Source organism: Paramisgurnus dabryanus, chromosome 1, assembly GCF_030506205.2.
Source record: "Paramisgurnus dabryanus chromosome 1, PD_genome_1.1, whole genome shotgun sequence".
Classification (NCBI taxonomy): domain Eukaryota; kingdom Metazoa; phylum Chordata; class Actinopteri; order Cypriniformes; family Cobitidae; genus Paramisgurnus; species Paramisgurnus dabryanus.
The window spans coordinates 35,330,258-35,357,125 of NC_133337.1; the positions used below are offsets into that span (position 1 = coordinate 35,330,258).

The window sequence follows — 26,868 nt, forward strand, 5'->3', positions numbered from 1 at the left end:
ATGGAGCCTGCGCCAGCGTCCTTTTACGGACCCCTGGATAAAAACAATCCCGTCTTATCATCTTTTCAAAGTGAAATAAAAGAGTTTAAAGCTTATATAAAGAAACTTTTAGGGTCGCCAAACGTCGACAACCGATCCTACTCTAGAGGGTAAGAGATAATCAGTGAAAACAATAGAAACCATCACTTAAATTCTGATGTATTTATGGTTATAATAAGAAATATATTGATTTTAATCGTTGAAACTATAATGGTCTCTATAGGTCTGTACTGGTAATGTGTTGGATTCTATTGGTCAGATGTAATCTGGTAGATGGAAACCAGTTAAACACCATTCAATTCTATTTGGACTTAAACCCCAAAGCACACTACATTAAAATTTTATTGGTTTTAGTTAACATCTGATGGTTGATAATAGTATTTGTAAAGGACACTTTAGGATTTGTTTTATAGCAGCAAGCTCAATGTTATTATTATTGTAATTTAAAGGGATAGTTCACCCAAAAATAAAAATTCTGTCATAATTTTCTCACTCTCGTGTTGTTACAAACCTGTATACATTTCTTTGTTCTGATGAACACGAAGGAAGATATTTTGAGGAATGTTTGTAACCAAAACGATCATGAGCCCCATTCACTTCCATAGTACAGTAGGAAAAAAGAATACTATGGAAGTGAATGGGGCTCATAAACAATTTGGTTACAAAGATATTTCTCAAAATATCTTGAGAGAAAGAAATGTATACAGGTTTGCAACAACACGAGAGTGAGAAAATGTTGACAGAATTTTCATTTTTTGGGTGAACTATCCCTTTAAGTATCATATTTCCAATGCTTAGCCTTAGTTTGGCATTTATTTAATGTTCAAAACGTTATTTTGTGTTACTGACAGGTCTATAAGGCTGTTTGAAACATGGAACAAATATAAATCCCGCCTTCCTCCATCTTATTTTGAGGAGCATCTGTTGAAAATAGCAGATTTCCTCTTTGACAGTAAGGTAATGACCTCTTCTCTCATTAAAATTATTTTATTTTTTATTCATTTTCTTACACAGTACTATACTTGGCTGTTTGTAGTATACCTTATTTCATTTGTATAAACTTTATCAAAGCTTTACAGACTTGCTCTCTGGCAAGGTTACAGACTCTACCTCCATCAGTTTTCTACCCTAAGTTTGGAGAGCATTAAAGATGTGGAAGATTTCAAGCAGACCTTCTTTTCGGATGGTTTTGATACAAAAAGGGCACCACTTACTGTAAGAGACAATTCCATACAGATATAATCATTGTTTATGACAAAAATCACATAAATGTATACATTTCATTATTGATAATCTTGGATATGTGTGTATTGTATGCTAGTTTCAAGCTGTGCAGGGAGAATGTCAATGCATCTTCTATTTGGAGAGAGAGAGATGTGAACTTCCAGACCGGAGTGGCATTCAGAAGATGCTGAGCATTTTGGGAATTCTGCGCATTTTGATGCAGGCTGTACTGCCCCATGAAAGCTTAAGCTGGATATTATACAATGGTAATACAGCGATAATTCTGAGTGTTTTGGGACATCAGAGTGACTGGTCTCATTTAAAAAAAACTTTTTTCAGGATCATTGCGCATGTACGACATATGCCGATTCCTGATGTCTGTGGGTCTTGCATCAGAGGTTATATAAGTTGTACACACTCTTCAACACCTACAAACATATACTCTCATTTAGTTTATTTACAATTTCCTAAGCCTTTTGTGTTTTATTCAGGTTTTAGAGTACTTACTATGGGCTTGTACATGTCTGGAGACGTCTGTTCCTTTGCTGACTGCTGACTTTCTTCCATGGAGGGCCACACTTTATTGTGCAGTGTGTGAATGTTATTTTCATGATCAGGCTGGAGTTCAAGCGGAGGTGGGCTTGAGATCAACACAGTGTCATTTTTAAAGTATATTTCAAGGTCAAATGATGAGACGGGATTGGCATGTTAACTTTTTACCAATATTTTGTGCCTTTACAGGTGTTTGCGCAAAGAGCTCTTGGTAAGTTAAGCGAATTGGCCAAGCTGGAGGAGGAGACTGGCTGCACGGTGTCGTCTGAGACCCAACAAGCTTATAGAAATGCCACTATAAAAGTGAGAATCATAGCCCATTAATGATCTAAGTTAAATGTGCTGTTGTTCATTGCTTGTAATATTATCCTCTTATTTTTATGTATGTCTTGGATCATGTTGTTGCCTCATTAATGGAGAGAAGCTTGCAGTGATGGTGTTTAAGCATGTGGTGTACGAGCACCGCAGAAAACCGAAAGGACTCTTCAGACCCAAACAGAAGATCAATTTGAAAGAGCAGCAGCAAGTGAGTCATCACTTAAAGCAGTGTTTTTCTTAAACTTTTTCAGCCCAAGGACCACTTTATCTTCCAATTTTTTTCTGAGGACCACCTAACAGAATCCCACTCTAACACGCCCCCAAAATAGGAAGTATAAGCTAAATTTAAGTTTAATATGCAACCGTTTCAAGTCAAAAACTAATTTTTTAAACACAAATGCAATGCTATGTTCAGAAATTATTATAAGAATTTTATGTCATTTGAAAAAGTAAATGTGAAATGAGTTGCGGCATAATATAAACAACAAACTGCACATGTGACAAAAAACTGCAATTAAACATACTGTAACAGCCTAGGTCCCACACTTAATGTCATTCCAAAGAGCCATTAGTTTAAAACTGAGGTGGTGGGTATATGAAGTCTATGGTTGTAACTATGGTAAATTTTCCTCTTAATGTCCAAAATCACTGAAATTACAGGGATTTTACACATGAAACAAAAACTAGTACATTACAAAACTAATAGATCTGTGGATTTTAGCTGCTTTCAGTTGATGCTTGATCTTTTCTTTTGACTCTTCTTTGGTTGATCCATTTTTACGTTATTAAAACAGAATGGCAAGAACTGATATCACAGTTTCACAAGTGCATTAAAAATCTACTTAAATAAGTGATAATTTTGTATAAACACTTGCCTAGTTTAGGTCATCTTTTGGCGGACCACTTGGGGGGTTTGGCGGACCACTAGTGGTGGTCCGCGGACCACAATTTAAGAATTACTGACTAAAAGGAACACGCAGACTTTTTGGGACTTTAGCTTATTCACCGTATCCCCCAGACTTTTTCATCTTTTTGCGTGCCGTAAATCTGTCTGACGCACAAACCGCTAGCCTAGCTTAGCTCAAAGACTGGAAGTAAATGGCTCCAGCTAGCATACTGCTCCCAATAAGTGACAAAATAATGCCAACATTTTCCTATTTATATGTTGTGATTTGAATAGTCACAGCGTGTACAAATAACAAGGTCATATGAGACACAACCATCTTTTAACCATATATATGCTGGGAACTATATTATCAAAAGGCAAAGCACTGCTAGTTGGGCGGAAAATATAAATATTAAAGAGTATTTGTATCAGTTTTTTATTATTTATTTACATTTTATTATTTAATTTATAATTGATCATTTTTTCATGAACTCACGAAACCCCCTGCAACTCCCCTGTAAACCACTACTAGGAGTTTCCAGTCTGTGAACAGTACATCTTATTTGTTATTCCTTTCTTATTTTAGTTTTTTCCCACTCTGTCACTGTGTTTTTCCCTGTAGGCTCCATGGCCTCGTACACCCACTGGGCGTATTCTGATGGAGATGTTTAAGAGTCCTGCCGCTCAGTTTCTGGCTGTGCTGGAGGCCCTACAGGACACCTCTGTCAGGCCTCTTCAGACTGGCATGCCTGAAGAATTTGAGGTTCAGGAGGTGGTGATGGAGCTGATATCAGCTGGCATTAGTTTACTGTCTGGTAAATATATCTACATCCTTCTAGCACCTTTGTAACTAAATGTGACACGGTATAAGTAAACATTTTGAAGAACGTACTGGTGACGCTGTTTTATTCGTAAGACTGCAGTAAATGGGTACTGGAGCTTAGGGAGGATAGTTCACACCAAAATGATTTACTCACCCTCATGTTGTTCGAAACCTGTATGAGTTTCTTTATTCTGCTAAACACAAAAGAAGATATTTTGATAAATGATGGAAAGCACACAGTTGATGGTACCCATCGACTTCCAGAGTATTTGTTTTTCCTACTATGGAAGTCAGTGGACACTTTATGCTGTTTATGTGTTTACCATAATTTCTCAAAATATCTTCTTTTGTGTTCAATAGAATTAAGAAAGTCATACACGCTTGGAACAACATGAGGGTTAGTAAATTATGACACAATTTAAATTTTTGTCTCAACTATCCCTTTAAAAGGATGGAAAATCTGAAAATCGTTCCATACTTTATATTAAAGCTTTGGTAGACTAAAGCCTGTCTAGGGAACACAGTGGACAGACTCGTACACTCATATTTGTGTTTACATTTTAAATATGTGGCGAGACACCACTGTGCTTCTCAACTGGCGTGCGACCCCCTTAAGCAGACGAAATTGACAGAATTTTTATTTTTTGTGAACTATTCTTTTAAAGGTCCACTGTGTGGATTTTAAGGGGACATTTCACAAAACATTTTTAAGATAAATAAATAAAAATAAATCTTTGGTGTCCCCAGAGTACGTATGTAAAGTTTTAGCTCAAAAACCCAGCAGATAATTTATTATAACATGTTAAAATTTCCACTTTGTAGGTGTGAGCAAAAAATGTGCCGTTTATGAGTGTGTCCTTTTAAATGCAAATGAGCTGATCACTGCACTAAATGGCAGTGCTGGTGGTTGAATAGTGCAGATTAAGGGGTGGTGTTGTCCCCTTCTGACATCAACCAAATTTCAATGACCTATTTTTTCACATGCTTGCAGAGAATAGTTTACAAAAAAGTTACTGGGTTCATCTTTTTCACATTTTCTAGGTTGATAGAAGCACTGAGGACCCAATTATAGCACTTAAACATGAACAAAGTCTTATAAAGTGCAACCAACAGCTGAGTCAAAATTTTACCCCTTCCTTTCTAAATGCATAGAGAATCTATGGTACCCACCACATGACCAACACGTCATCGTCTGAAACAATGTAGTGACCAAAAGCGTTCTTTAGAACAGTTTGTACATTTAGGGCTACTGTAGAAAGATGGCGGCGCAAAATGGCGACTACCATGTTAGGGGACCCGCAGTGTATGTAGATAAAAACGTCTCATTCTAAGGTAATAAAACAATACAGTTCATTACGTAAGGTCTTTATACACCACTGATAATATAGTTATGTATATTCTATTCCATTTCTGTCAAGAAATCCTTCTAAAAGATACACAATGCACCTTTAAATATTCCCTTTTGTAGGCTTTGGTTCCGAACAGAATTTGGATGCGAGTTTACCTCCCTCTGTGAATGCAGTTGCCTCTGTTTCCACTCTCTGTGAGATGGCTGTAGCTGGTAAGTCCTTTTCTTTAAGATCCCCGCTTACTCTTCTTTCTTCTTTTCCGTATGTTTATGTGTGAAGCTCTGATCAGACTCTTTGTCCTATTTGGACTTCACAGGAAGTTGTAAGATCTCAGTAGACGGTGCAGTAAAGTTTCTGAAGCAGCTTTTCAGATTCGAACAGTGGAGTGCGTTCTGCACACTCTCCTCTGCCCTTATGTCAACACTACAGGTGAGCATTTCTGTGCAATGACTTAGAAAGTCTGACAGGGCTGGACACATATTTAGCGTTTACGTCTTGTTTGGTGTGCAGAACTTGGAGGGTCGCCTGTTCAGGAAATACGAGCTGGAATTAATGCTTTTGAAAGCTGTGGAATCTTTGATCTCTACACAAAAAGTGAAATTCATAATGAAAGACACAGCTGCCTGTGGTCAAGCTGGTACTTTTCATTCAATACAAAATTTTTGATGAATTCGAATACACAGCAGAAAAGGTTTGTGCAATTAAAATTGGCTGTTTTCCTCCACAGATAAAGACAAGAATATCAGGTCTGCAAACATGACAGAAGAATTCTTCAGTCTTATTCAGACTCTTTACGCTTGCTGCTGCAGAGCAGACAAGGTCTGTCTCACAAACAGGTGTCTCACAAATTATTAAACAGTCGTAGGTAACCTGATATGTGTTTTTTGTGCAAACAGGATATCCGACCAGATGCTGATTTGGTGCTGGACCTTATCCTGTTCTTTTGGGCTAAATGCAAGACAGTGTTTCAGAGAGCACAGATGAGGCATGGTTACTCTGTGCGCTACCTGGGAAAGATGGAAAACCATGAACAGGTTAATATTCAAATACACAGTGTCACAATGAACTTGAAAATAATCAAAAGCAAAATAAAATTGCCACATTGCATGGTAATTTTGTTATTGCTTGATTGTACGCTAGCAACAACAAGGTTGTAGGTTCTGGATGAAATTTGACCAGAATTCAAATCTGTAATTTAGGAATAGATGATGATACGGTAAATAATTCCAGTTTTTTTCTGCAAAGTGGACTAAATGGGCGAGCACCCACGGAAAACCGGCAGAGTGCGCAATGAATTAATCAAAAATACTTTCGAAAGTCGGACGCCTCTCTGATTGGTGAATCTCACGAGTTGTAGTATCTACAATGCTTTGATGAATAAGCTGATTAAAGGGCGGTTCATATTTCACGCGAATGTGACACTTTCCTCCTTTCCAGAGCCTTGGCACTCCCGTAGCATCTGCTGTTGCTAAGAAACCTAAAGGTTGCGTGATGTTGTGCCGAGCACCCACTAGTGGAAAAAGAAATCGGGGCCTATAAAACAGTGTATGATGAAAATAAAATCCATGTTTTCCTCCCTGTTTGAAAATATACAGCTGTACGCCATGCGAGCTGGTTGGAAAGCTTACATCTGACCTCCATGTACATTTCTGGCAGAACTTCTATTGCAAAGCAGGAGGGTTATATCAGACCATACTGATATAGATGGTATTGTCTCATCCCGTATACCTAAGAGAAAAAAATATAGACATATTACCAAAACTCAATATACCGCCCAGCCCTAATCCCAGAGAATGCACATTCTCTTAAAACGTATACCTTAAATGCGTTGTAGTAAAAGCTACAATAACGTTGTAGCTTTGGTTAAAGCATCTGCCAAATACTGTATTTTCCGAACTATAAGTCACACTTTTTTCATAGTTTGGCTGGTCCTGCGACTTATATGTCAAAATTTATTCATATGAACCAGGAGAATCCATTACCATATACAGTCGCGAGAGTCGGACTCTATGCTGCTCCTGTTTTTATGTAATTTAATGGATTCAGTGATCTGGAATGACTTTCTGAACTTGATCTTGCTTGTCGTGTTAATTTAGCCTATTCAGCCTCCCAGGTATGTTATGTATGCTATTGTGTTAGCTGAATAAATGTTAATGTAACGTTAACATGTACGGACACCTATTCAACCTACTGTTCCGTGTGCCATTGTTTAGTTGAATAACTTGCCTTTCCAGATTAAAGTCTGTTCTTGGACTTGGATTTTGTGAAATCATTTTCTAAATGAACGCAATGTATAGTCCAGTGCGACTTATATATTTTTGACTCCAAAGCGACTTATAGTGGAAAATGCACTACATAAAAATCAATATTGCTGAATATTTTCTGAAGTGTGCTTTTAAATGAAGTGTGTATTTTATAACATACAGTTTGTTTTATAGTGGGTGGAGACCCTTCATCTACTGTGTGAAGTGGTATACGAGCACCAGCTGGCTGAAATCGACTGCATATCAGTGGCTGAAATGACTCTGAGATTGGCCATGGTGCTGGAAAGCAGTGCAGATGCCCTGCCGCAGTCAGGCAGGAAAACAGGTAAAGATTTCTGGATGGAGAGTTTCTCACAGCAAAAAAGCCTGTTCGGTCGATTACACTGTGAACATGATAGTGATGGTGTCATGATACATATATTAAATATTTTGATGCATTGATTTTGTTTTTTAGTTTCCACCATAGGCAGCAGTGAAAAATCCACCCCTGTTGAAAAAACGGCATGCACACTTTATATGGTACACTGTCCTGCTGTATGAGGATCCTCATGTTATGATCTGCTAAGAATGTCTATAACATTTTGGAAAGATCTTAACCCTGTGATTATTTTTATACATGCATGCATCCGTGCAGAGGTCCAGAGCAGAGCAGCTCCAGACAGCACTGGATTTGGTGGAGCGAGGCATGGAGTGCGTGTCCAGGTGCAGAGCCAGGTCACTCAGTGGGCACAATGCTGTCTTTGATGAAGTGTTTATGCAGGTATGTGCACACTTCAAACTGTAGCAGCACTGGAAAGTGGTAGACCATAAATAAATCTATTTATCCCAATCCCGTCTTTCTCAATAATAGAAATTTGGTGGCACCAAGAGTTCCATGGGTGAAAACAGTACACCTGACCTTGCTATCCTTACGGATTTACATCTAGAGCTGCTGGCTTTCCAACACAGGCTCTCCCTCAAGCTACATGACTCATGTCCAGGTCAGGAAGATCTATGAACATCCTTTTAAGATTTTTTTAATGCATTGTTGAACTTTTTTCTTCTCAGAGGAGATCAGTTTGATGCAAATGAAGACCTCAGAAGCAAACAGAACCACCCAAAAAGTTACAGTAGGACTCACCATACCTGCAGCAAAACCAATGCAGATTTTTTTCTTCACAGAGTTTGTGATGCTTGAAAAAGTCAAGAGGAACAAGATCTCTAAAAGCATTTTGTTGGCGCAGAAGGCCTTACTGAATTTTAGGAAGGACCAGACTAACAAAGACACCAAGAAAATACTCGAGGTTAGCTTTGCAAACGTGTCGACCACCATAAATGTTTCCAAATAATTCAAACATACCAAGAAAGCTCTTATTTATTTCAGGAGGCAATAACACTGATTGAACAAGCAGAGATGGAGGAGAAGAGGCTGGTTAGTTCTTCATCATCTCCTGCGGAGATCAGTTTAGGAGGGGCAGAGAAGAAACAACCTCCACCAGCTCCAATACTCCTCTCACGCTCCAACCACTCAATGACCTTCACACCAGCACCATACGCACTTGAGGAGGAGGTTGTCACATGTTAACTAAAAGCCTAATTTAGATGATTTGTTTATTCAATGTGATGGACAAAAAGGTTAATTCACATTATTTTTGGTGTAGGTTTGCTGGTATTGTATTTATGGTAAAGAGGTTGAGGGGGTCAACTTGAAGGTGCGACTTAAAGACTGCCACCTGCGTGGGACTGGAGATGTGGTTGGTTTCATGCCACTTTGACCCATTAGATCATAAATTCACCTTACTCTTCCATAGTAGTCATTAAAATGGTCACTAACTGCAAATTAAATCTTTGTTTCAACCAGATTCCTGCCAGAGGTGAATGTCTGCTTGACGTAAGTGGGTTGGAGCCAAATCAGAAGTATATATTTGCAGTGGCTGCTTTTAATGCTCAGGGCAGGATGGTGGGTGGTGCTATTGGAGAAACCACCAGGCCTCTGCTGGCCTCTTTAACTCTACCATTGCTAACAGCCTGGGCACACCTAGCTCAGGTTTGGTGGTTTCAAAGTATCCTAAAATGGTAATCACTATCCAAAATCCAGCTATCTATACTTCTGTTATTCCTTGTTTGCAGGTGTCTTATCAAACAGGATTTTTCACCCTTGCCAAGCGAGCTTGTAAAGAACTTTGGAGTCACTTTATCCATCCTTCATGCTCAGATCCTGAAAGCCCTAAACCCGAACAAGAAGATTGCTTTGAGGGACTCGCTCAGACAAGGTAAAATATATATTTTATTCAGGTAGTGGCAAGGTTTGTTCACAGATTTGAACTAAGGTTTTTGATTCCTATGGAAGGCATCTACTGATAAATCACAAAGCTTTATTTCACTGTAAGTAAAGTTTTGTTTCATATTCCTATTTCACACAGGCTCGGCCCAGCTACCCTACAGCTTTCATCTCCACTCCTGCATCAGCTTTTTCTTTCAACCATTTTCATCCAGACAGACATTCACATCCAAGAGGGGGCACTATACTGTGACAACCTCTGTGATGGAGGGCCTTTGATTTGGGGCCAGGTCAGCAGCACAGAATGAAATCTGTCTCAAACACATACATATTAAGTCACTATCAGGCTGACTTTTGTAAATCTGGTCTCTCTTAAACACAGGAGGCCAGACTTGCAGAGTGTGAGCGGATGCTGGTGGCCGTAGATCTTGCTCTGCACATCAATGACAGAAGTAGCACGCTGCAAGCTGTAGTGAGCTGTTACGGCCTTCTCGCCCCAATAATCTACCATCAGATCCCTTCAGAACCTGTCATAGAGGTGACTGTTGTTATACTGTTTTTAAGTGTGCCTACATGTCACAACCAACATCAGTGCTATTCACTAATCTATTAGATGTATATTTATAAAGACTTAAATGTTTGTTTAAAGGGCGCCTATTATGCAAAATCCACTTTTACAAGGTGTTTGGACATAAATGTTAGTTTGCAATGTGTGAACACAACCACGCTACAATAAAAAATCCACCCACTGCTTCTTTTTGAATCCCCATTAAATCAAAGCAGTCTTATTAGACATGCTGTTTTGACATCACACTGATAAAGCTCCTCCCACAGTGCTGCATTATTCAGGGTTCCCACAAGTCCTTGAAATCTTTGAAAGTTTGTGAATCTTGGGAAAAAAATTTAAGGCCCTGGGAAGTTTTTGAAAATATACATACATAGATACAGGTCATTGAAAGTGCTTGAATCTATTTTATGCAAGAAGTTTTCTGGAAAAAAATCCATATTATTTCCTATGTAGAGGAGGATAACATCATAAAAATTCTAGACTTTTCAGACTTTTTTGCATAGTTGCGTTTGACAAATGAAAACTTTTTGGGTTACATATGTAAATGTTGTTCCCTGAGAAGGGAACGAGACGCTGCGTCTCACTTGCCATACTTCCTGTGTCCCTGTAACTCCGTCTTTTGCAATATTTCAGATAGCAAAATACTTCCTGACTCCCACGCACCCTGTCTTTGTCGTTAAGCCTCATTGGTTGAATTTGATATACACGTTCAGACGCACTTACACCTGGAGGTGTCCTCAAAGTGTCACCGCAGCGACACAGCGCAAGTTCCCTTGAAAAGGAACTGTAACAAAGTATCTTGAAAGGTAACACAATGTAACTTTTCTCTCACTTGAAATGTGTCCCCACATTTAGTTCTTGATTTGAGGGTATTGGACCTGGAAAGTCCTTGAAAGGTCCTTGAAATTGAAGTTAACTAAGGTGTGGGAACCCTGATTATTACAGTTTCCTCCCTCAGTATGCACACTGCAAAATCTAACCGGAAGTAGTAGGTCATCCGGGTACTTTTCGCATACTGTTTTTCGAATACTATGTATTCGGACATACTACTCGCCTCACCTACTGCATTTCGCGTACTATATAGTATGAAGTAGGCGGTTTCGGACGCAGCAATTGTCTCCTTTGGTAAGGTCGTGAGGAGCTGTAGCTCATTTGCATTTAAAGGTACAGACACAATTTTTTTGCTCCTATCCAAATAGGGGCATTTTGGACATGCCATAATAAATAATTTGTAAGGTATTTTGAGATGAAACCTTACAGACACACTCTGGGCACACCTGACACTTATATTACATCTTGTACAAGTGGGCATAATAGGTGCTCTTTAAGGGTAGTTTAAGCAACAGTGGCAGCCGGTGATGTAGATTTTGGTGTGTTTCAGGTGTTGCTCAAGTGCTTCACTGTTCTCCTGGAGATCCCTGGTTTGCTTAAGCAAAAACGTCCAGCTGCTGTCACAGAGTCCCTCCAGCACATGGTTGCTTGTATGACGTACTATTTAGCCAAGGTACCATTCCTGATCGCTCTGCCGATAAGCATGCATGTTACTTCCCACATGCACATTACATATATTTGTATGCGTTCTAGAGCCTGAACTTTACTCAGGAAACTCGCATGGCTTCATCCGTGATAGAGCTTGGAAGGAAGCTGCTTCAGGAGATCTCTGAGCCTTCACAGCAACTCCCCAAAAAAGGAGTGCAGCAGGATATAGTATGTGAGATGTAGACCTGCTCCATATGCAAGTCCCTATATTTTTTTGGTGATGCTTTAATGCCAGTTTTAAATTCTGTGTGTGTGTTTGATTACAGAAGATGGAAGCTCTCACCAATGATGAGAAGCCAAGTGAACATCTAAAGGCTTTGGATGCCATTTTTATGAAAAGCATGCATTCTGGCGACTATGATGTCACTTTTTGTAACAAAACATGTATATACTTTTCTCAGATCAAAATTAGATACTCATTTATTAATACATTTGCAAGTATAGTCCTAATACTAGTATATTAAAAACTGTGAGGACTGTATTGGGGACCAGCTGACCGTAAGTTATGCATTATTATTTTCCGACCTTTGTTTCAGTATCTCAAGAGCATGATCTCACTGGACAGGAAGACCCAGTTGTGCTATACACAGTGATCAAAAACAAGCCCCTCCAGAATGCCTTCCAAGAGGGTACAACAATAGATACTAGAAAAAAATGTATGTACTGAATCAGTTATCATGTACTGATTTGTGATGTGTGTTTATTCAGTGATGAAATTCAAACAGACGTCTTGTTTTCTGGAGTTTTTGATATGCTTGCTCCAGAAGGCCCTGCAAGAAGATCAGCTAGATTTGGTTCTGCAGTGGGAGCCAAACATCTTGGATTGCCTCTGCAGGTGAGTGTGTTCCTCTGTGTACAGTTTAATTTAAAGGAGACATTTCACAAGACTTTTTTAAGATGTAAAATAAATCTTTGGTGTCCCCAGAGTATGTATGTATAGTTTTAGCTCAAAATACCATATAGGTAATTAAAATTGCCACTTTGTAGGTGTTAGCAAAAATGTGCCGTATTTGGGTGAGTCCTTTTACACCCAAATCACTAATCGCCATAATCGTGGTTTGTGGAAATTGAAACTCAATTGTGTTGTCAATTATTTTCTCTCTCTCTCTCTGCACTAAATGACAGTGCCGTGGTTGGATAGTGCAGTTTAAGGTGCTGTATTCTTATAATAAGATCCCCTTCTGACATCACAAAGGGGAGCCAAATTTAATTGACCGATTTTTTTATATGCTTGCAGATAATGGTTTATCAAAACTAAGTTACTGGGTTGATCTTATTCACATTTTCTAGGTTGATAGAAAATTATAGCACTTAACTCTTTCACCGCCAGCGTTTTTAAAAAAAGTTGCCAGCCAGCGCCAGCGTTTTTCATGATTTACACCAAAGTTTAATGCCTTCCAGAAAATGTTCTTCTTTAAGTATATAAACATACAATATACCAAATGAAAGAACAGACCCTCTGCTTTCAAACAAAAAAAAAACGTTTCATCCTACCTTCAGTAGTTCTTTTGTAATCAGCTTTTGAATATGGGTAGGTTTCTGCAAAAACACCACATTTTTGAGCAAAAAGCAGAGATAATTCCATTTTTATGATGGACTTTTCATAGAGATCCCATTCAGAGCGATCTTTAAAACAGACACGGACATGCAGCCGCTTGCCATAGGGCAATACTTTCGGGTTTAAAAAGTTGCTGAATGGTGCCACCTGGTGGATAATAGCAGTATTGCGGAAATACGGAAAATCTCGTCATTGGCGGGGAAGCGTTTTCTCTTAATTGACGAGATATCTCGTCAATGGCGGTGAAAGAGTTAAACATGAAAAAAGTCAGATTTTCATGAAATGTCCCCTTTAAAATGTGTAGATTTGACACATTTTTCCTTCCCTTTAATATTTCCAGACGTGATGTGGCTCTGTTAGCTATAAAGAAGCGTCCAAGTCAACCAGTGGAAGAATCTGTAGGGTTCACAACGTCTGTGATTGAGTACAACACCAAGGTAAGCTTGCCTCTCTGTTAAATCTTACAGTTGCATTTACCCACAACAAGCAGACATGCAGCATGGCTTCTCTGTTTCGTCATTGTTTGTATTAGAAGCAGGTTAACACCAGTTACGGTGGCAAAAATTCACGACGGAAGAAACTACTGAGTGCATTCAAGAGCAACAACTCTAAAAGGTAAAACTATATTTTAGCTGATGGAGATGTGTAAAGTTTGTTATACATACATGATTGCCTCTTTGTTGCATCTCCTAGAGAAATCAAAGCTTTGGACATCCTGGTAAATAAACTGACTGCTTTAATAAGAAGACACGGGAATGGCTGGAAGCTCAGGAAGATCCGCTCCGAAGAGTCACTTTCGCGATGTCACGTCAACCTAAGCCTGGCTCGTGCCCACCTAGGTCTGCTAAGGAGGAACCTGGGACCACCTCCCCATCACTGGTGCTTAAAAAACTGAATAATGATCAATAGTGACCCTCATTTTTTTCCAAAAAACCTCTGACTCTTTTTTATATCCTTTCTTTTGAACCACAGTTTCAGTCATATGCCCCTGTCCTTTTTCTCTTTGGCTCACTGTGGAACGCTAGTCATGTGGAAGAACGTTCCACAGCGTATCCGTGCACCTGAACTTCCAGATCCTGAAGCTGTGTCCCATCCTGGATGGCATATCAGTCAAAGGCATGTAAAGGACATCGAAACTAACCATGGTGAGTAACAATCTCCACTGAATATGCTGTTTTACATTGCAAGCAAGCAAAAATTTTGGGCTTGCACCCAGGGTACAGCGAGTACCACTTTGCTAATAGGATTGTGTAACTGCTGTGTCCACCTGAAGGATTATTCAAATAAAATTGCAGTTGACTTGAGTCTAGATCACTGCTTAGCGCATACATTGGATACAGTATATTTACCATACCTCTCAATAAATCCTCAGGAGAATCAAACAGCAATGAAGAGGACAGTGAAACGGATGACGAAGTGGACTCAAAGGTCCAGTACACACACATCTCTGAAAGGAATGGGCAGTTTTCGGTCGATGGTCCCCCTGCAGATCAAACAGCCTCTCAGTTACTGGACACACTCAACAAAGCCTCAATACATATGCGCAGAGCCATGGTACACATGCCATTCATTTGAAAAGGGGCTAATCTGACACTATATAGCATGTGATTCTCTTAAAGGGACATTCCACTTATTTTGAAAATATGCGCATTTTCCAGCTCCCCTAGAGTTAAACATTTGATTCTTACCCTTGGAATCCATTCAGCTGATCTGGCGCTAGCACTTTTAGCATAGCTTAGCACAATCTATTGAATCTGATTAGACCATTAGCATCGCGCTAAAAATAACCAAAATGTTTTGATAGTTTCCCTATTTAAAACTTGACTCTTCTGTAGTTACATCGTGTAATAAGACCGACGTAAAATTAAAAGTTGCGATTTTCTAGGCAGATTTTGCTAGAAACTATACTTTCATTCTGGCGTAATAATCAAGGACTTTGCTGATGTAACATTATGGCAGCAGGCGTAGTGATATTACGCAGGGCCCGAAATGACAGTGCCCGAAAATAGTCCCCTGCTATTGAAAGTAACCAAAGGGAATATTTTCGGGCAGTGCGTTATATCACTAAGCCTACTGCAGCCGTGTTACAGCAGCAAAGTCCTTGATTATTACGCCAGAATAAGAGTATAGTTCCTAACCATATCGGCCTAGAAAATCGAGCTGGAAAATGAATATATTTAAAAAAAAAGTGGAATGTCCCTTTAACATCTCTTTTTCTTAATTTTATACCGATGTGCCATCAGGTGTTGGCACATCGCTGGGGCCATTGGACAACTTTACATTGGGCATGTCGGACTCTTTGGGACCAGTCCAGCACGCTAATCCTAATGTTGGATCCTGATGCCCTTAGTGGACATCTGACGTTGGAGCAGATGTACACTGTGATCACTCCTCTTCTGATGTTGGCCTCAGATCTTCTCATGGACATGATGGAGAAACTAAAGGTCAATCAATACCTCACTTAAAAATCATAACACATATTGTATCCATCATCTATACATCATTCATGGTCTTTTTTCTTGCTTTGGACATATTCAATTCTTGGCAAAGCAACTAATTTTTAATACCTGTTTTTTATTTCTTTAGCTGTGGGATGTTTATGATACAGAGGAGGAGGAGCTTGAAACAAGCCTGCACTTTTCTGCCCAAATGGATGATGGGACAGTGGTGGATCTGCGCTGGTTGAGAACCCTGGTGCTCCATACACTAGAGCTTCTGTACTACCAGGCCAAGTGGGAGAATCTTGCTCACCTTGCTCTGCTTTTTAACACATACACAAGGTACGCTGCAAACTCTGTGTAAACAAAGTCTCTTTATCCATTTGAAATCATCAAGTTAAACAAACACAAATCTCACATATTGTGGCTAATATCCAGGGAGCGCTATTCACACGTGGTAACGCCTATTCTGGTGCACGCACAGAGAAGGCTGTTGGACAGGATCAGGTGTTTTGGGGGCCCACCAGCCCCCCAGCCTCACTTCACCCATACTCAGATGATCACTGGAGAGAAGGTGACCACACAAAATTAATCTCATTCACATGTTTACTTTAACATCAACAAACTAGTTGCACGTATAGCAGAGCTTAGGACACCTCACCTTAGTTTTGTGTTTGATGTCTGTAATGTAGGTGACCTGCAGGACCTATGCAGGAAAACAGTTGCTGTTTCCCTGTGGCAAAGGTCCGCTGACCAAAAATGATTCCCACTCAGAGCTTTCAGGTAGATTACAGGAACGTGCATTGAGAAATTTGTTAAAATCTTGTTGTGTTAATTATACATTTATTTTATTACTGTAGATGTGAAGAGAGCCATGTGTCTGGTGTGTGTACCGCTGGATGTAGACGACACGCTTCGTTGTTTCAGAGAGACTATGGAGAGACGACGCTATGCACTTTTGACATTTCAGCACAGCCGAAATCTACTTTACCTACTGCTTGCCGACACCCAGCACTGTAAGCTCCTTTGAGTGCGCCCCTTTCTGACGGTCCACTTTGTACTGGTGTCCAGTATCTCTTTTGAATGTTGCAGTAAAAATTTTGTGTGACTAGGGCTTTGTATCCGCAAGAATCTCACAATATGTATCACAATACAGGGGTTGCGATGCAATATGTTGCGATTCATTGCTATGCTGTAAAGCAAGGCGATATATAGGAATATTTTCGCTTTTAGGAATATTATAAGATATAATTTTAGGAAAGCTGTCATTGAGAACACACCACCATATGCAAACCGTAGCAAAAAATTTCTTACACAATATTTTCTTACACCCCTATTTGTGACCTCAGCGTATGTTAAGGTGCCATTCTCCAAGAAACCCAGTGGGGTTCTTCAAGGAAAGGTGGAGTTCAGCTTAGCAGCAACCACCCCACCGGGCATCAGCCCTTTAGATCTGTCTGACGAGGACTACCGCACTCTAGGCTCCATCTACAGCACCACCTTGCCTCCATCACAGATCCAGACTGTCCTATCTGCTTACAACAATGCCATCAGTGAGAACCAATAAGAAATTAGACAGACTACGCCACATTTTTTCTGTAAATACCAGTTTGTTTCAATTATAGTTGTTTTGTTATTTATGCAGAATACCTTCACGCAAATAAGTACAACTCCCTGCACGTTCAAGCACTTCATGATCTTGGAAACCTTCATTTCTACAAAGGAAATCGAAAGTAGGATTCATTCTTGCCTTTTTTAGACTTTGTTTAGTAGTTCATGTACAATGGTGTCTAAACGTTTGAAAGCCTAATTGTTCTTATTTATTTACACCTGTAACCAAGTAGAAAGTTTTATGATAAAAAAATTAATTTAAAGGGACACTCCACTTTTTTTAAAAAATAGGCTCATATCCCAGCTCCTCTAGAGTTAAACTTTAGATTTTTACCGTTTTGGAATCCATTCAGCCGATCTCCGAGTCTGGCGGTACCACTTTTAGCATAGCTTAGCATAATCCATTGAATCTGATTAGACCATTAGCATTGCGTTAAAAAAAATACCAAATATTTTTCCTATTTAAATAATATTTATTACGCAGCACCCGAAAATAGCCCCTTTGGTAACTAGCAGGGGACTATTTTCGGCTGCTGTGTAATATCATTGCGCCTCCTGCAGCCATGTTACGGCAGCAAAGTCCTTGATTATTACGCCAGAATGAGAGTATAGTTCCTAGCCATATCTGCATAGAAAATCGCTAATTTTTATTTTCCGTTGGTCTTAGTACACGATGTAACTACATAAGAGTCAAGTTTAAATAGGAAAAATATCGTAACTCTTTGGTCATTTTTTTGCGCGATGCTAATGGTCTAATCAGATTCAGTGGAATATGCTAAGATATGCTAAAAGTAGTACCGCCAGACAGAGATCGGCTGAATGGATTCCAAAACGGTAAAAATCAAACTCTAGGGGAGCTGGAAAATGAGCCTATTTTTTTTTTTTTTTAAAGTGAAGTGTCCATTTAATGTAAAATGTCTGTGTGTTATTTAGGTCTGCACATTCTTTTTGGAGTAAGGCCTTGGACTGTGCTCTCCAGAGCTCTGGAGTTCTGGAATCTTGGGATGGTGACTCATGGAGCAGCAGCACCTCTCAGGAAACCCTGCGGCATGCTGGGATATGGGCCTGTCTCCAGGGTGCATGGCTTTCTGCCAAGATTGCACAGTGAGTGATAAACCAAATGTGATCCTGGACCACAAAACCAGTCATACATCACCAGGGTATATTGTAGCAATAGCCAACCATACATTGTTTGGGTCACAATTATTACATTTTTATGCCAAAAATCATTTGGATATTAAGTAAAGATCCTTTTCCATGAAGATATTTTGTAAATTGCCTACTGTAAATATATATATATATATATATATATATATATATATATATATATATATATATATATATATATATATATATATATAAATGTATTTGCCATTAGTAATATGTGTTGCTAAGGACTTCATTTGGACAACTATAAAGGCGATTTTCTCAATATTATATATATATATTTTTTGCACTCTTTTTTTCCAAATATTGTCCTAGCCTAACAAATCATACAGATTTCTTAGGCTATACATATTTAGCTTTCCAATGATGTATACATCTCAATTTAAATAATAATTGATTAAAAAATATTAAATGAAATAATAATTTAATATTAATAATTGGTTAGTATAATACAGTACCAGTATGATTTCTTCTCTGCTGATAGGCACATCCTAACCTCCAACATCAACCAGCGTACAAAATGCTGCCTCCTGTCCACCAAACTCTTCAAGGTCAGAATTCCCTCAATAAAACGGCTGTATTTTAAATATTTTATTATCGAGGAAAGGTATTGTTGGAATTGTAGCTGAATGCAATGATGGTCGAAGCCTTTGAACATTTACTGGTGGAGATTAATAAAGTTGTATGGTCTGCAGTGCCTACTGATGGCCTCTATGCCCCATCCAATGATGGACCTGGCATACTCTACATACTCAGTGGAGACAGAATTGATCCCAGGTATCGATCTCTTCTCTGAGCCAGATCGGGGGAATCTCGGCACTACCGTTGCCAGTTTGTCTTTTCTCTGCCATTGGCTGTATAACTCAGGGCACTTTCTCAAGGTAAAAGACCCAGCAGCCCAACACTTTTATTAATGTAATTGCTGTGATCATGACTTAATTGCTCTGAAGGGTTTATTAGTGATAAGAACCAGCTGACTGTATATTATCCTTCTTATTATGCTTGCCACGTAAGTACATAATGTACATTTTATTAGCACCAGTAAAGTAGCTTGAAAGTGTGGCCCTATTATCATTAAAGCCTGAATGTGTGATGGTTAATGAGGAGTAATGGACTACTGGATATTGCAATTAGCCAATGAGAATTAATTCATGTGAAAACCTCTTGTATAACTATTTCTTGTTTATTTCAGGCTCTTCCTGTGGTGGCTCTCTACCTGTATATTGCCAAAACTGTGTGCCGGGATCCACACCTCACTGTCTCATGCCGAATACTAAAGGTATGAAAGATTATTTTGCATATGTATTTCACAAGTTTACTTTTGTAAAGCTTTTTTGGGGCTGTTTCATTGTTCTTTATGTGTCTGTGTGTGCAGGTAAAGGTCCTTACAGAGTTGAGGATTTTCAGTCAGGCGGTAGAAGAGCTGAACAGTCTCACATTTGGTAAAGAAATACCCTTGCCTCATGGCTGCAACCACAGAACAGAGGAATCATCTTGGGTACAAAAGCAAATACAATATACGATTCACAACACGCCTAGATGTAAAAACAATACATGCATTTATTTGTAGTGTCAGCTTTTCTGTTGCATAAATTGTATAACTGTATACACATTATACATTTTATCATTATATAGCACCAAACACAGCGCATTTGTTTTCTTCAAAGTGTGTTTGTTGTCATTTTTAAACAGACTTTGCTTCCCACAGGCAACAAATCGATTTATCGATAGGAAGTCTCTGTTGGATCCTTCAAATCTTCAGGTAAGTTTGCATGTTCGTATAGCTGTATATCTAAAACTTTGTCCAATTCTCTGTGATATCTTTCATAGGTTCTGGAGGATGTGATTAACAGGAGCCCAAGTGAAGACATTAAGGCTCTTTACGGCTCAAAACTGACCAGACGGCTCCTGATGGCCAGAGTTCATCTGATATTGACTATATGTAGCACTATACACAACCTGCCTGAACCATTAACAACAGGTATTTCCTTCTTACTAGTTAGATAATTAGAATAGCATACAATTGAATAACGCATATGTTAAAACCCTCAGAGGTATCAGAGAGCTCGGACACCTTTAGCGGTGATGATTCGAACTGTAGCAAGCCCAAGGGTCTCCAGCTTAATTCCAGAAGGGTCACACTAACATTAGGAGAACTTAAGGTGGTTACTATTGCAACTACATCATTATTTCTGTGCATATAAATGTCAATTTCTATAATGTCCTCTATTTATCTCTTTAGGCCATACTCCTAAAAGAAGCAAATGTTCTGGTTAGTCCCGAGATCTTTGCCTTGCAGCCGCTAAATACTGATCCAGAAGAACTGGAGCTAGCGGTGGAGATCAGACTGTTGCGGTCCAATATCAACCTGCAGCAGGGCCGAATGGTTACCAGGTAGTGTAAGGGATAAATACTGGTGTATGTGGGTAATTCTCACGAAATTCAGATTAAGAAGATGTCCAGCATCAGAATTTTTTAAAAGCCCTTGATGCCAATTTTTTTTTTGTTGCACATATAAGTCTGAACTTACTATAATCATAATTTAAAAAAAATTTTCCTATAGAATTAATTAAATTTTTTAGATTATCATTATCAAAAATTATCATTGCCGCAACATGATATTACATTAAATATATGCATTTACAAACTCATGTTTCGGTAATGAGAACTAAAAAAGTTGTCTAGATACTATGACAAACAAAATTTTAACTTTTATCTGAAGAGACTGCTTACCTGGTAGCCATCTTGAGTGCCACAGTCAATTATGTCCCTTCCAACAATGATTTTTTTGAAAATGTTAGTTTATTGAGGGCTTATACAATGATTGAAAATTGTTGCGGAGGATGAGAAAATTGTTCTTGGACACATTTATATTCCTTATTATTGTCTCTACATTTACCAATGATCACCAAATACCACATGTTTCTTTACTGTAAATGTTTATAGTATAGCATGCACTGAAGCTTTTTATTTTTTAGATTTTTTAATTATAAATATTTCCATGTCAAAGAACCCAAATCCAGTCATGGACACGTTGCGGTAATGACAATTTTCCCCTTAAATGTGGAAAAACGTCAAAATTGGTTTGTATGATGTCATTTGAAAGCATATGCAAAATACTACATGAAGAGATGTTTGTAACTGTATGCTTCTTATTTTGATACTCTTTGCATTTATTTTTTATCAAAATGTTTCATGACACCTCATAAGTCTAATTTCGCAAGAATCACCCATGTGCGTTCCTGTAGATGCTAATCCAACAAACATGTCCTATCCCTTATAGTGCAGATCTGGCAGTGTCTGCTATCAGTCTTCTTCAGAGCTCTCCTGTGTTTCAAAGTGATTTCCGCCCGATACCACCTCCCAGACCTCCGTCCTCTACCCTCAGACGATCCAGATCCAAAGCACATCAGGTATTGGCCAAGCCCTTATTTACAGCTTGAAATCTTTGTTGTATATTCCATTCATTCACTTTTTCTTTTACAGATCAGCTCTCCAGAGCCGAAGTCTATTGTCAGTTTCCAAACTGGAGACGTTCCATCATGGGTGGATGCTAGAGAACGCATGGATTGCCTCTTCTGGCTGCGCTGCAGGCTGGCGGTGGTCTGCTCTCTTGCAGGCCATATCCCTGGGACGTCCATCTACTCTGGTCAGCCCAGCTGCTCTTAAAGCACAAAGGTGTCTGTAAATGTTATTACTGTATGCTGCCTTTGGTGTTTATCATAATGAATGTGTTTGTGCAGATGTAGACAGCAGTGCAGAGGCATTCAAGGTGCTGAAAGAAGGTCTAGCGGAGGCAGAAGCCTGGGGAGATCCAGACACTACAGCCCTGCTGCTCTTACAGGGCGTCCAATTGAACACACATCTTGGAAAAGCCAGAGAGGACAGTACCTTGATGTTACAAGTCAGTGTGATTTGGATATGACACATTGTGTTTGATTTAGTGCTGTTTGGGGTCTAAATGTTTGTGTGTGTCTGTTTAGGAGATTGTCAGTTTGTTGTCAGGACGCATCGCTTTATCTCAGCGCTCCCAAATGGCTCTGGCTGAAGCTGCATTGCTACTTAGTGAGCTGAGAGGAACAGGAAGTCAGACTCTTCATCTGATTACACAAAAACTACTACAGCAACAGGTTTCTATCATTCTTTGTATCATATAGCCATATATAATTTTATAGGTACTTAAACCATGAACCTGGATTTTGGAGTCACAGTAACTTCTAGATTTTGGAAACACTGGTTTCCAATTTATTCCAAATTATTACTTTTGTTCCTACAGCAGGACTACAATGAATCTTTGATTGGTCATTGCATCCTGGTGATGTTTTTATTTGTGGTACTGTCCTCTGTTTAGCTCTGTGCCCTTGGAGAGTCTGTAGATCTCAATAAAGGAGGCGAGGTGGAACTGCAGTCTGAAGGCCTAAAGAATATTTATCTTCTGCAGCTCCCCATGCTGGCAAAGACCACCATGCGGATGGGTATAATAAAGCCTATACATAGTTCATTGTCATTTAAGATCACATAACACACACAATTTCTGCCAATCTCATTAATCTTAGGTACCTATAGAGTAGTATTTCATCCTTCATATGTCCAAAGAGTCTTTTGTGTTGTCAGATTTATAAAAGACAGAACAGCCTTTCCGTTTTTTTCCGGAAAAAGCAGAGCTCTTGGAGGCGTACGGTGGACGGAGATAAAGAGTAACCAGTATGCGAGTATAGCACAGCTATATGTTCGTGTCATTAACATTATATGCACTCATGCGCCGATTGCAAACAAAACACTTGAGATTTGTCATTACCACTGGTGGTCCTGAGTCCTGAAGGGGGTGTTTTAAAGGAACATGCTAACTTTTTGGGACCTTAGCTTATTCACCGTATCCCCCAGAGTTAGATAAGTCCATACATACCTTTTTCATCTCCGTGCTCTGACCTACCCACCGCTAGCCTAGCTTAGCACAAAGACTGGAAGTAAATGGCTCCAGCTAACATACTGCTCCCAATAAGTGAGCAGTAAAGTTGTCACTCCCAATAAGTGACAACTTTAAAGGCGATTTTCTCAATATTTAGATTTTATTTGCACCCTCAGATTCCAGTTTTGTAAATAGTTGCCAAATATTGTCCTATCCAAACAAACCAAGCATCAATGGGAAGCTTATTTATCCAACCTTTAGATGACTACATCAAAATACCATCTTATTATATTCTTATATGGCCAAAATGTAGAGAAAATTTATTTTTTGAAAAAATTGCAGAGCGAAGCATCAGGTTTGTTATATTGCATTTTACAGATTATTTGTTTTCCAGGTCATTCATTGGCACTACAAGCTCTGCTGGGTTCCTCAGAGGAAGCTGGGGAGCCCTGGAGACCCTTGGTATCTGCTCATGAAGTTCTGCAGTCTGCACTAAACATCTCACAGGCTTCTGCCAACAGAGACCTTCAGCTGGAGGGTGATATCCTCTACTGCACAGGTGACCAATGGACAATGATGTTTAGACGATCTCTCACCTCTCCATCCAGTGATAAATGTTTTCGTTAATTGTACGTCTGCAGGACTGCTGGGTAGACATCTAATTTCTATGCAACAATCGGATCCCCAGAAGGTCTTGGAGGCCTTATTACAGTGCGTCCACAGTCATAATCACAACCTATTGTAAGTCAAGTAAAAGTAGTTCTGTTTTACAAAAATTTTCCATGACAATAATTATGCTCAAATTGGATTTTTTTCTGCATCTGTGTATCTTAGGCTAATACATAGGTGCTATCTAGAAATCGCATTGGTATACTTGCAACAGTGGGAGCAACCTGCACATCTGACTCCTCCCACCTTTCCAACACCAGATGAAGCCAGCAAGGTGCTTCGAAATGTAAGAGATGAAAATTAAACATTATCAATGAAATATCAATGTAAATAAATGTGTGTGATCTTAGGAAACAGATGGAGAATCGCATCTACTGGTCTTCTGGATGTGTTTGAGAATGGCTTTAAAGACATCAGACGCTATTGACACTTGTTACCGATTTCATGGATTCACAGAAGATACTGAAAGCCACTTGTCGCCTTCCTCAATTGAAGCCCTGCCTGATTTTGCAATGAATGATCTCCTGCACACCTGGGGTAACCTATTCATTGTGCACATTACTTATACGAGGTAGTTTTACATTCAGTATTGTTGGTATGATTTAAATGCATTTTATGTTGTTTTGATTAGCAGGGAGTCTGGAGAACCGTGGGACTCTTATGAGCAATACTGAAGAGTTCATGGATACCGGGCATGAGCTGAACAGCAGGAAATGCTCTCAGCTGACCTGGGTTCATTTGTCTCGGTACTACACACACCTACTTAACCTTCTGCAGGTGTCCTCAAGGCCAGGTACAGCAAGGGATCCAACAAAGACTCCTTGTCTTAATAATTAAATAATCGATTAAAGTCATTTGTATTTATGTATCAGTGTAATATGGTTATATTTATTGTTATGCATATATTGATGTGTTTTTTTTTGGGAGCAGTGAAGGGTGCTGATGGGTTGCTGTCCGTGGCTGGTGATTGTAATCTTTCTCTGAGACTCTCACAGTTACACACCTTTTTCAGCCTTTACCTGCCATCTTACAAAAAGCAGTGGGCTGTTCCCGACCCACCTGCTGCTGTAATACTTGAACCTCAGCTTATACAGGTTTTTAATTTATTACTATTTAATAAATTATTTTAAAAATAAAAAAGGTTGAGTTACAACTGATCTCTGGTTTTCTGTGCAGGCATCTCTTGGCCAGGAAGGTGAACCTGTGCCAAATCTATACCCCTGGGCCATCGCTGTTACTCAAGAACTTTGCATCCAGTGGTACAGACCTACCTTACAGGACAGCATGGTAGTCTAATCTTTGTTGTATTTCTTCGTATCTCGATATATAAAAAATATCTCTTTCATTAACATCAGTAAACATCTCCATGAGATTTTACCTGTGAAACAGCAGAAAAAGTGTACACCATAAATTTGCAAAGCCAATGTTTTTTCTCTTTAGATTTTGCTTGTCTTTGCCGTGAATAATGCTCCTCTGTCAGCTATGAACCCTACTGCAGAGGCTGCGGCTGGACTGCAGGCAGGACAGAAATTGGTCTGTTTGGACAGGTATGATTTATTTAAGGTACATTGTGTAACATTTAGAAGGATCTCTTGATAGAAATGCAATATAATATACATTACCCTATTTGATAACACTTTACTTGAAGGGGTGTTCATAAGACTGACATAACACCTTCATAATCATGACATGACACATGAACATGTGGTCATTTTTATATTTCCAGAAAGTTTCTTTATAGGGTCTAAGATTAACAAAGCAGGAATTTGGTGGCGGGTTGCATCCTGTGCATTGAAATGACATCTAATTCACTTTGGTTTACTCTTATGGCTCTGTCCTAAAGGCTAAAGGCTGTTCATGCCTTACTGAGATCAATATGCACAGAGGCGGATGTTTCACCCATCACAAGCTCCATCTCCTCCGTCAGTTCACAAGAAGAGGAGCAGACCACAGCAGCCACCTCCAAACCTCCCAGACAGCAGGTCTGTCTGAGCACTAAAAATCATCATTATGCATCAACCTAAATATCAGACTAAATTTTGTAATGCATATGTATTGGTTTTATTCAGGAGATCCTCTGGGAAAAGACTACACTTGTCTGTACTGAGATCAGGGACTTACTGAAGCCTGATTTAAACTTAACACCCATTACAGAGGTAAAGCAACAGTTTCACAAACTATGAATTATAATCACAAACGTGTAAATAATAAAAGTAATTGTTTCATTATTATGCTCATTTTCATTTGCTTGTACTTTTGGTGTAAACAGTTGGGTGATCCTTTGTCTAACCGAGAGTTGTGTCCCTCAGGTGCCCTTTGATCCAAGCATGCAGATTCTTCGTGACCTGGAACGCTGCTTTAATCCCTCAACAGGGAGCACACTGTGCGACAAGGGCTTCATTACCTGGCTGCTCTCTCTTATGAGTTAAAAAACTCTCAACATTTAAAGGGACACTCCACTTTTTTTGAAAATATGCTAATTTTTCAGCTCCCCTAGAGTTAAACATTTGATTTTTACAGTTTTGTAATCCATTCAGCTGATCTCCGGGTCTGGCGGTACCACTTTTAGCATAGCTTAGCATAATCCATTGAATCTGATTAGACCATTAGCATCACACTCAAAAATGACCAAAGAGTTTTGATATTTTTCCTATTTAAAACTTGACTCTTCTGTAGTTACATCGTGTACTAAAA

General features: G+C 39.1%; 1 protein-coding gene across 1 annotated transcript; it reads left to right on the top strand.

Moving 5' to 3' along the window:
- On the top strand, positions 1–26,651 carry cfap54 (cilia and flagella associated 54). Its single transcript, XM_073813786.1, is given in 67 exon segments — positions 1–149; positions 891–996; positions 1,111–1,254; positions 1,361–1,529; positions 1,603–1,661; positions 1,755–1,898; positions 2,005–2,118; positions 2,240–2,341; positions 3,642–3,834; positions 5,311–5,403; positions 5,508–5,620; positions 5,702–5,819; positions 5,919–6,010; positions 6,088–6,225; positions 7,630–7,780; positions 7,910–7,974; positions 8,090–8,215; positions 8,306–8,435; positions 8,503–8,738; positions 8,819–9,004; positions 9,096–9,188; positions 9,296–9,481; positions 9,565–9,707; positions 9,858–10,005; positions 10,098–10,253; positions 11,665–11,787; positions 11,868–11,990; positions 12,089–12,206; positions 12,359–12,451; positions 12,531–12,657; positions 13,721–13,817; positions 13,913–13,995; positions 14,074–14,259; positions 14,353–14,525; positions 14,753–14,934; positions 15,624–15,824; positions 15,967–16,160; positions 16,257–16,392; positions 16,511–16,601; positions 16,679–16,834; positions 17,168–17,371; positions 17,464–17,551; positions 18,363–18,533; positions 19,081–19,147; positions 19,292–19,477; positions 19,789–19,875; positions 19,972–20,094; positions 20,305–20,358; positions 20,427–20,577; positions 20,613–20,758; positions 20,839–20,990; positions 21,880–22,009; positions 22,083–22,245; positions 22,340–22,500; positions 22,580–22,726; positions 22,948–23,071; positions 23,900–24,064; positions 24,147–24,246; positions 24,340–24,448; positions 24,525–24,711; positions 24,806–24,967; positions 25,105–25,268; positions 25,351–25,461; positions 25,615–25,721; positions 26,018–26,156; positions 26,244–26,330; positions 26,484–26,651. Coding segments are annotated over 67 exon segments (9,042 nt in total). The 3' UTR covers positions 26,604–26,651.
- The last annotated feature ends 217 nt before the right edge of the window (positions 26,652–26,868 follow it).